Consider the following 11,431-nt stretch of genomic DNA (forward strand, 5'->3'; position numbering starts at 1 on the left):
AACTCTTTGATGATCCGTGTCTTGATAATCTTGTAAGCGTATCGCGTGACACTTTATTTTCTAATTTAGTAATTAAGTTAAGGGTTTGATGATATTTAGGTTACGTAATATTTAAATGTGAAATTGAACGAAACGCGGTAATGGCAGACTTGTGGTAAGAATATTCGTGATATAAGCAATAATGGTCTGAAATATTTAGATAGGGAATTGCCAAGGGAAATCGTGCATGCACGTTTGGGTTGGAACATCCTGTGACGTTGCGTAATGTGTCATTCGTGCCGCAAACAGTGCGTGCGTGTGTAAATTACAGAAGTGTTGATCGGCGTATGCAGTGGAACCCCTCTAACCCGGACCGTCATTAAACCGGAATCCTCTCTATACCAGACCTTTTTTCGGCCCAAAATCTCTGTCATACATTTTCTCTATTTGTAACCTAAGTAAACCGGAACCCCTCACTTTAGGAAACCGGACGCTTTTTTCAGTCTGTAATCTTTTGCTGACAAAGAAATTGACCTTGTTGAACCGGACGTAAAAGTTTTAAGCTTGCCGCAAAATCAAATCACACGTTTTTAAACGTGATTAAAATTAAAATTGTGATCATGCAGCGGTGAAATCCTAATCAGAAGTGAGAAACGCGCATTTGCTAATTACTCAATGTTCTATCGGTACGGAAGCAAAAAATCGAAAGTCGACAATTGTGCCGCTGTTGTTGAGTTGAATGAATGACAACAACAGGGGTCAGGTTAATAGACTGTCCTGTTGCGGGTGAATTCACTTGCAAAAACACACGAAGTAGCAAACATCACTATGTCTGAGAGACCAGCGAAACGCCAAAGAATCGAGTTATCGTTAGAGAAGAGAGTTGAGTCGATCAAATACGCGGAATCAGTGCCTAAACCCACACTGATCACTCTAAGCGGTAAATTTGGGATCGGTAAATCAACTGTAGGTGATATTTTAGAGAAGAAAGAATGTTGCGAATGCCAAAACACCAGGCTGTTCTTCGCATACTTCACGGTTTATTTTCCCTTAGCTACTGTATTCACTGATCACGTCCCGATTTATTGATAGAAGATAATATTTCTTGGCCGGTTTTTCTTTTATCACTGACGCGCGACACACCTTTAATCCTAGACAACGATGACATATGGGCTGATTAATTGGTTCTACTGTCTACATTGAACTCACATGAAAAGAGATCACATAAGGCTAATCACTTATCTTACTAAATGTCACACAATACAGCTAGAAATATCTCGACACAAGAAGTCTACAAGGCCGAGTGCGGAAAAATAGCAACCCCTAACAAGAAGCGTTCCAACAAATAACCTCTGCAAAAACTTTTTTCCTTTTTGCAATTCTCCTTCGTTTTAGTCGGACTACCAAAAGTAAGGTGACGAAGGTGGGAATGACATAATTAAAGCCGAATTGCTAAGAAAGTTCAAAGAAACAGAAAGGTCGTCCACTTCATTGATGCTAGTCAGCTCCTTTAACAGAGTTTAGTACAGTTGGAAGTGTCTCAAAGTAACTCTGAAACAAAAAAAAGGATAATGCTCATTTGATTGAAAAAGGAACTGAAGGAATTGAAAATAGCTCACAGTGCGTCAACTGAAGCTGAGGCCAAACAAAGACAAAGACAACCAATCTGAAGGAAGAACTGAGATATGGGATTCAAACATTGTTGGATTAAGCGAGTCACAAATTACAAATTAATGAAATTTCAGCTTGTTTGTTGACCGCTGATACATTACATCCTAAAATGTTAGAATGTATTGCCAGTTTTAATAACTACTTCCTGCGAAAGCCTCCGGATTCAGTAAACGCATTGTAACGAACCATCGAAGGAAATTCTAATCGAATAGGAGCATCTTGAAATGACCCTTGTACGCGAATGTTCGCGCCACAAAAATTCTTTGATTTTGCTCTGATTCCGGTCTTAAGTCCGATTTATATCATCAAAGGCCGGGTTGTTCGAAACCCCATCAAAGCTTGGCCAGGAAAAAGTGCTATTGAAAATATATGACGCCGTAGCGATAAGCAGATTCATCACTTTTTTTTCCGCCAAATGGCAAGAGCCTTATCACAATAACTCTTTGCCTGTTCAAGATCCCCCATCTGATGATACACACGGGAAAGATCACTGAAAGAGCTGGCGACACAATCATTCTCAGGACCCAACTTTTTGAGGTACAAATGAGAAGCACTTTCGTAACATTCTTTTGCTTGTTGAAGATCACCTAACTCGCTGTTCAAAGAGCCTAGGTTGCTATAAACATGTGCCACTTTCAAATGATCTCTTCCTAGCTTCGCGAAGTAGATGGACAGAGCGCATTGATAACACTCCTTGGCTTGATGAAAGTCACCCTGTTCAGAGTGCACAAGGGCGATGTCGTTTAAAGTTGTTGCCACTTGCACACTGTCGTTCCCGAAGTTTTTACGACGGATGGCTAGGGCCTTAACATGATAATCTTTTGCCTTCTCCAAGTCACCAGTGGTACGAAACAAAACAGCCATGTTATTATACAAAGATGCAATTTTTGGATTCTCGGGATCGAATGTTTTTAAATAAATTTGAAGGGCACTCTCAAAATGCATCTCTGCAGTTCTCAGGTCACCCATGTTATGAAGAACAAGACCTAAACCACTGTAAATAGTAGCGACGTCAACATGTCCAGGTCCGAGCTTTTTAAGTCCCAACTCTAAAGCTCGTTTGTAAGACTCGCTCGCCCGCTCAAATTCCCCCATCTCATTTTCAACAAAACCCAAATTGTAATAAGTCTGTGCCACATCTGGGTGTTCAGAGCCTTCAGACTTCAGGTAAATGTCTAAGACGCTTTGATAAAGACGTTTGGCCTCTTGCAGGTTTCCCAGGTCGCAGTTTACTTTCGCAAGTGCTCTCGCAGAATTGGCTACACTAACATGCTCGGGTCCTCTTAATTTAAGAAAACCATCGTACGCAAGTTCATAATACTTCTTGGCTTCATACAGTTCACCCATCTTGCTGTGCAAAAAGCCTAAGTTACTATTCAGTGTTGCAGAATAATTGTGATCAGGACCAAGCTTTCTGTGAAAAATGGATATTGCAAGAGCGAAAAATTCCTTAGCTTGGATTAGGTCACCTAACTCACAGCACACAAGGCCAAGGTCATTGTAGCAGGTTGCCACATCAACATTCTCAGGGCCAAGCTTTTTCATACGAATATACAATGCACGATCAATGTACTCTTTAGCCTGTTCCAAATCACCAGTTGCACGGAAAACATTGCCTAATTCCTTGTAAGACGTGGCAACATCGACATGTTCAGGTCCCTCTTCTTTTAAGTAAATGGCCAAGGCACGTTGGTGATATTCTTTAGCTTGTGTCAAGTCATGCAACGCACAGAAAAGGGCACCCAAGGTGTTGTAACTTCTTGCCACTTCCACATGCTCGGGACCAAGGGCATTCTGCTGAATTTTTAAAGCCCTCAAAAGGTAATCCAAGGCCTTTGGCATTTCATTCATCTTTTGTAGAACTGAACCTATGCAACTGCATGCAGCTGCAACTTCTAAATGCTGTGGTCCAAATACTTTCGAAAAGGTTGCTAAAGCACTTTCATAATAAGAAAGGGCCTCGCTAAAATCACCCAAATGTACGTCTACACTTGCAATTAACGACTTGATTTTTGCTTCATCCATCTCTTCCCTACTGATCGTCAGTGATAACGCCAATTGAAAGTACCTTTTTGCTGACACCAATCTACCTTTACTTTCGCACAGTTTACCACATTTTGTAACAGAACTATGAGGAATGGCTGGCGTGATGTTTAGGAAGTTTAAGTCCAGAATGGAAATTTCCGTGATGATAGCCTCGAGGTGTGGAACAATGTTGTCAAGCAAGTCATCCATAGGACTATCTCCTAGAACCTGACAAAATGCTCGCAAAGCTCCTCGAACGGATTCTGAGATGTCTGTGGGAAGAGACTTCTTGACAAATCCTTTCACCGCCTCATGCACAATCTGATGAACTCGAACATAGGTACCGTTCTCCGCCTCATGAAATAATAGCAAAGAGCTCTTTTTCATCTTCCATGTAATTGCGTCTTTGTCTTCACACTTATCATCCATGTTCATTAAGTAATTAACAATTACGTTTACACTCAGTGGTCGTGGTGCACACACAGAGAGGAAGATTAACACGTGCTTTAAGATTGTGTCGGATGCCATGGCTCTTCTTACGGCAATTGTTACTGCTTCGGTCATGGATCTTCCATAGCTTGGGTTGGTCTTTGAAAGGTTCATTTCAGTGCTAGCTCTGACGCCGCTGTTTAGTTTCGCAAGGAAGTCATTCCAGTCAAAACTCTTGGTAACACTACGTAAGTCTCCGACATAAATGCCAGCGCCTGCCAAAGCAAGGGGCTGAAAATCTAACGCCCGTGCTACTTCGCCCGCAATCTCACAGTCCATGATTCCAGAGAGCTGTTGCAACAAAAGCCTGGCATCGACAGGATGCATACCTTTAGTGATGGAGATATGTTCGATGGAAGAGCTTCTTAAAGGGATAGACGCAGTGTCCTGAGTTGTCACTAGCATCTGCCCCCTTGCCCACTGTTCATCCCCTGCACTTGGCAAATGGACATGGACATTAGATCCGATTGTGACATCGTCAACCACCAACAGCCACGAATTGTAATGCGTAATCTTTGCGCTTATTAAGGTCTTGAGATTTGAAATCTTCTCGTCTGTGTTTAAATCCTCAGCGTTCATAATGTTCGTCAATGTATACTCTGCACATTTGCAATTTCGAGCGAGAGAGATGTACGATGCCAAAAGTTGTTTTGTGTTTTGAGCATTTAATGTCATTACAAATGAAGAAGCGACAGACTCTTGGACTTCTTCGTAGAACCGCTTACCAGCTAAACGGGCCAGCTGTGATTTTCCACTTCCAGGATTTCCCGACAAATACAGGCATGTTAGGGTGTTTTCATTTGCACACTTAAGTCGATTAAGCTTTTCCATTATTTCCGCAACTTCAAAGTCTCTAGGTGAAATTTCGTGTGAAGGAGGAGGAGGGAGGGTGCAAAATGGACTGACATCGCAGAGTAGTTGACTTTGAAGTGAGTCTCGCTCGTCCATAACAGCCTGTAATAGCTTCTCTTTCTCTTCCAGTTCCAGTCTGAGATCGTCGACCTTCTTGCAGACACGTTGCAGCTCTTCGGTAGAAAAACTGGTTTGATTTTTTATTTCTCGAATACTATTAGTGTCAAGACCGAGTGCTGTAAATGCATTTTCAACTTTAGCAATAACATTGCTAACTCTAACATCCGAGAGGCATCCTTGTGGCACGTGGGCAAATTCGCAAGAGCGGAAGTGTCTCAGAAAATCCACATTACTGCGAACAATTGGATTAAGATCGCAGATAGCATCAGAGTAGAGGATGGCATGAAACAGCATGACAGAATCCCATTCAGCTGTGTCACCTCTAACCATCGCTTTCAAAATACGGCAATTTTTTAGTCGGTTACGTTCAGATTCCAAGCGAAAAAAGTCCATTCCATTTTTACTTGAATCTTTCCATTCTCCCAGTGTTGTTTTGTAGCGTTTGTCCCATTCTTGTTTGAAAATTGTCCGCATACCTTCGGTCATTATATCAGTGACAACAAAACAAATTCTGTAGTAGTTTAACCGCTCTGAAGTGTACGTTACTGCCATTGTCAACTTTGGTCAAGTCCTTTACTTTTTGACACGTCTGTGCTAAAAATAACAATAAAATTTCCTTACTTTCAACATTTATCGCTTATCTGTTTAGTACTCTCGACTCTCATACACATTTTTGTTGTAGTTAAATTTTCCCTTCAACTCCTCAAATTGGTTTGCTAGATCTTAGAGCAGAATTACAAAACCAGCACTCAGAGGGGAAGAAGAGGATAAAGGAGCATTCAACACAATGTCAAACCTTAATAAGGGCGATAGTCCGTAAATGTCGGACCAGGTCAGACAGGCAGGTCCACCGATTTGGCTCAAATTTTGCATGTAAACTTGGTTAGGGTTCTAATCCCAAAATGAATATTTTAAGGATATGGTATACCTTCGCGGGTGTCCTTCGCAAAAAAAGGAAAGAAAAAAACCGCCTTATTTGAAGCATAACTACCATAACTATAACTCAATGGAAAGGTTTATGAAATGTAATATTCGGCAAAAAATTATTTCGTTTTAGCTTGATCTTATTGTAAACTGAATGGGGCGCGACGATGCGAAATGAATTAAGTTTGTTCGAGCGAATTAATCGCATATCAAATTTGACCGCACAAATGAAACTTCTGCACAATCTCAGTCCTGGGGGGTTGGTCTTTAAAACTGTGTGGGGATTTTTCGATACTCTTATTAGTTGCTTTGCAATTTATCTGTTAAGTTTGCTGAACAAAATTTTACCGATACGCATTGCGTCGGAGGCCACTGCGGGAGATCCATTTTAAAAAACGGAATTACCCCACGTGGGTTTTTAGATTGGTACATTGAGCCTTCGGACCAAATTTCAAGGTATCCTTAACGTTTACATACCCTATTAATTAGTTCAAAAAACGCACATTTACGTAAAAACGAAGTAGGTTTTTTTCGCTTCCAAAGTTTTCCCACCAATTCGCGCCTTTGAGTGACCACATGTCAAGTTACGTTAATCTTCTGAAGAACACGAAATGCCGACCGCCAATAGAAACACAGAAGCGTCCATATTTTGTGGGTAATTAGCTACCAGATACCTGTGACGACAGACCTTTAGTTCAATTCTGCTGAACGACAATTTGATTTCAACTCTTTTTATTTTTATTTTTTTCAAATTAAGAGCAGCTTGAGCACGCCGCGGGAAAACTTAATGGTTGTTGATCAAGTGCGAGCGACGAAGATTGCCTAAACCAAGAGCCCTAACTCGTTTCGGTGAGATTCTTACGCCTTTCTGAGTCGAATTTCTCTACTTCTTGTGCTGACAGCCAGGCTTCTTTTCTTACTTTCACCCATGAACTCTTCTCTCTTTTATCTTTCTCCATTCACACTCTAATTTTAAACACAGACAGATCTCCATGTACAGGTGATCTTTACGCGATTGGAACTCAAGGATCAGGATGCTTTGCCCCAAGAAACACTTCGGGAGTCATATATGTTGACATGCCATAATTGGCTATTCACACTTCGGTTTTAACTCTAAAAGTAATCGAAACCACCTTGATTTTCCGAAATATCGAAAAATTTATTTTTTCTCGAGTAAATATCGCTTCTAATCAGCACTCAAAGGCCCATTTTTGACAGCACCGATCAACAAATCGCCGTGCTCGTCTTTTCACAAAACTCTCGTTTAAGAAATTTTTGCTTCGCTGTTTAGATCTATTCTTCATGAGAACAAATCAAGTCAGTTTTTTTAACGGTTTTTGACACTGAAAATAATTTTTCAGTTTGTTACGTACTTTGCCTTTGCTGCTATGACCGTAAATATGCAACTTTAAACCTTAATTTATTCAGGTAAACAACGTTTCTTTGTTACCTCCTAGCAATCGAAAAGAGAGCACTCACAGGGAATCCAGAAGAACACGTCATCTTGTTTACCACGATGACAAACCACATCCTATTTCATCATACAAACATCAAGTTGTTATAAAATTGTCAGAAATAAAACATTTCACGAAGAAAACAAAAACCGTTTAAAAAGAAAAACTTACGTGTGTTGTTTTCATAAAGGTCGATCTAAATATGCGATGCAAAAACATCCTTCAATAGTTTTGTGAAAAGACGATAACAGGAATTTGAGCCTCTTTTGATGATCGGCGCTGTCAAATATGGGCCTTTGAGTGTTGATTAGAAGAAATTTTACCTCGGGAGAAATAAATTTTTCGATATTTCGGAAAACCAAGGTGGTTTCGATTACTTTCAAACTAAAACAAATTCATGTACAAAGTTTGAAAGAAGTCGATTTTTTTGGACCTAAATGCACCGGACCGCTTTTAAAGAGACTGCGTCTTAAATGCCCGGGAACCTTGATAGATGTTTTAGAAACTAACAAATTGTTCTAACTCGACATAGCAACAGTGCTACAAACCTATGAAATTAAGGTATTTTTCAGGTATCTTAAAACACCAAAAACTGAGTAAATTAAATGACACTTTTAAACGCCTCCCTTTACATTTTTCTACGAAATTTACTATTCAAAGCACAGAGGAAAAGTTGCAGATTTGTTTTATAATAAATATGATACTATAAATAATATAATAAAAAAGATACAAATATGATAAAGCAAAGGAAGCTCAGGCATTGAAAAGTTGCTCTTGGTCAGCCTTGTTTCCATGTCTGAGACGCCCTAAATTTCAATCTTAAAATATCCATTTCGTAATTAGAACTCCTAACATGCAAAACTTGAGCCAAATATGTGAACCCACCTGTTTGACCTGGTCCGACATTTACGGACTATCGCTCTTAAGGTAATTCGTACCTCTTCATCTGTCTATTTATTGGAAAACAGTACCGAGTCTCGGAATGCGCGCGCGCTTAATCGCCTGATTACTTGCTTTTTTTGGCGCAGTACAGGATGCACAGTGCAATACTGAGGAATCACCTTAAGTAAAGCACAGCCTTTTTCCGTTTTTTTTTTGGTCTTGTTTTCGTTTTTTGTCTTTGTTTTTTTTTTTGGTGCATTTGTGTTGGGAAATTGGAAATAAACTGAACATATATTTGACCTGTGGCAGAAAGATCAACACAGATTTATATTCCCTGACACCAATGATCAAACAACATTGCTTAAGCAAGCTAGAAAAAACAATACATTTGCTTAGGTTTAATCATATAATACAATAATTTTCTCATTTCTTCAAATATTCCATAATAATAACTTTCTCTACATAATCAATCAAAGTCACTTTTCCTTCAGCAAATTATACGATATTCCTTTCCACTTTATCACCTTCATCATACTACCAACTGATCTAACTTTGCCACATTCCAAAAAGAGGACAACTTCCAGATTTGCTTAGAACCTTGTATTTTGTCTTCATAGGCAGTACTTTGACATTTGAAAGTCCTATTTCTTTCTGCCTGACTCACAGAATGGACATAATTTATTTTATCTATTAGTTCAATCCTTTTCTAAGTCATGGAAGAAGTTAGAATGGAGAAAGGAGAGGACTACAAGAAATGAAATGCTCTCTGTTCACGACTGACTCACCATCAACACTCTCCTTGGGCTTGCCTCATGCTTGTCCAGACTCCCCTATTGTGCAGGCTAATTTCTGCTTGATTGACTCTGGCCAAAACCTCTATTTGACAAGTGCACTGCATGCGGAAACAGATACAGTGATTAGTGCTAAGGGCTGAAATAGTTGCTGGCCAACAGTCAATGTCCAGTCAAATATAGGTTTTGTCTGATCCACTCCTTAGATGGCCCAACATTTTGATCAGTTTTTTTTATGAAGACATAAAAAGAATACTTTTATTCTGAGTGAAGTTCAGGTTTTTAAACAGCTACATCCTTTTTCCCCCGTAGAGGGGGAAAAGGCCTGCATGTAAAATATAAGTAAGAGGGGGGAGGGGGGTTGATTTACTGAGGTATAACTTAATGGATAGTTGACTGGCCAAAAATAGATTGTCTCTGAGAAAGTATGTTTGACCGCACGTCACCAGGGGCAGCAAGGAAATTATTTCAAGCCTTAGTGTTGTTACCGCAAAAGGTGCCAAATTTAAGGATGGAGGCTCTTTAATCACCACAAAATAAATTGGTGCCACAAAGTTTGAATCAGGCTTAAAAAGTTGCTTCCCTACAAAACAATGTTTCTAAGTTCAAAATGCTACTGTTCCCCTATAAGTAAAGAAAAGGGCAAACTCCTTACAGGGCCCAAGATGCTCCAAGCTGCATAATGGAGTTTACTTTGCAACAAAGTATCAGAGGGTGTCAAATGAACTTTTTTTTCCAGTAGCCAGTTGGCTCCTAAATATTTCAAAGTGGTAGCCATTTTTAATCAAGCGATTGACCTAGATAAACCCTCCAAAATTAGGAAAGCAAATTGGTGATTAACAGCAATTCATAACAAGCAATCACAAAAAAAAACCTTTCCATTCCAATCAAGAATAATCTGCTCCTGTCATACAATCATCAGCTCACAGAACAAACTCTCTAACTTGAACATATTTATAAACATTCAGTACCTAACCATTGCACCACTGAAAATAGATATTAGGCAAACACTAGGCAAATGACCATTTCTCCTACAAATGGGTGGAAAATTTTCTTCCAATTAAACTTGCACTTTAGTTACTTCAAATAAATGATTGTTGTTTACCCTTCCAAATGAAAAAAAAAAGCCTCAAATACCATGAACATATCAAGTGAAGATTTACAACATGCACTTCACAGCCTTTACAGTACATAGTAGTTATTACAATTTCGCACAACCATTACAGTGTAATCAAAAGTACATTTTAAGATTAACCTTGTTTCATGATGAAATACACACATATACAGTGCATTTCCAAGCCCCTTGTCACAATCAACTAATGAACAGATCAGAAAACTTCTACTCTGATTGGTACTAAAGAAATTGTGCTGGGTTTTTACATTAATGATGAATATTCTTAAAGAATCTCCAGCCCCAGAACCTTTTAAAGGTGTTTTGGAAATCCTCTGTGGTCATTTGATGAAACTGCCACAAATACAAGTAGGTACGTGATGGGTACTTGTGTCAAGTTGTATCTGGCAAATTGTAATGGTCAACAAGACAGAACAGGAGTTGATAATATTGTTGATTGTCTTGGTTTACTTCCTACTGCAACTGGGCACTATTCAATGACTGATTAAGTCACCCATACTGACACTATATTACCAAGTAGTGAACAGAAAGAACTATGATACTATTAAGACCATTTTTTAAAGAACATTCTTGTGAAAGAGAATACACACAGAAATGGAGGTTGCATACAGAGTTCCAAAAGATATTAAGTCCTTGGCTGTAACTTCTTTTAGGAGATCAGGTGTTTCACTAAAAACTAATTTTGTCAAATTAATTGAAAAAAACAAACTGGAATAAAACACAGGTATCATAGAGTTGGTTACAATAGTACCATTCTTTAACTACTGCTGTTTGACTAAATGTAGCACCCTCCATAACAGAATGGGAATAGTTTTGGAACCTTTTTCAACTAACATTTAGCAAAAAGAAATACAGCTGATTCAAGTGCCATGGAAACAGGTGTTCCACTAGAACAAATTACAAAAAATAAACAAACCTTTGTTTCTCATCGCTGTGTTTCTTAAATGTTGTTTTGTTATTGAAAGTTATGTTACACTGTAGTGAGAGGTGGCAAATCAAGAAGAAATTCAGTTACATGTACATTTTCTTCTCTGATTGGGAGATCTTGCTTTCCTTGTGATAAAAGTATGCCAAAAAGCATGATGTCATGGAAATTGATGATTGTAATTTTG

At 39.0% G+C, this 11,431-nt stretch overlaps 2 protein-coding genes across 5 annotated transcripts in view; one reads left to right on the forward strand and one right to left on the reverse strand.

Moving 5' to 3' along the window:
• LOC136283815 (uncharacterized) overlaps positions 1-11,431 on the forward strand; it is a 56,352-nt gene that overhangs the window by 13,858 nt on the left and 31,063 nt on the right. The window lies entirely within an intron of this gene.
• LOC136283869 (uncharacterized) overlaps positions 810-11,431 on the reverse strand; it is a 17,226-nt gene continuing 6,604 nt past the window's right edge. For both annotated transcript variants that reach the window (XM_066173373.1, XM_066173374.1), the window contains exons 2-3: positions 9,182-9,288; positions 810-5,730 (exon numbers count right to left, since the gene is read on the reverse strand). In XM_066173373.1, coding sequence (XP_066029470.1) covers positions 2,047-5,688 — 3,642 coding nt within the window. In that variant the 5' untranslated portion in view covers positions 5,689-5,730; positions 9,182-9,288 and the 3' untranslated portion in view covers positions 810-2,046. The remainder of the gene's footprint in view (positions 5,731-9,181; positions 9,289-11,431) is intronic.

The sequence above is a fragment of the Pocillopora verrucosa genome, chromosome 10, assembly GCF_036669915.1.
Source record: "Pocillopora verrucosa isolate sample1 chromosome 10, ASM3666991v2, whole genome shotgun sequence".
Lineage (NCBI taxonomy): Eukaryota > Metazoa > Cnidaria > Anthozoa > Scleractinia > Pocilloporidae > Pocillopora > Pocillopora verrucosa.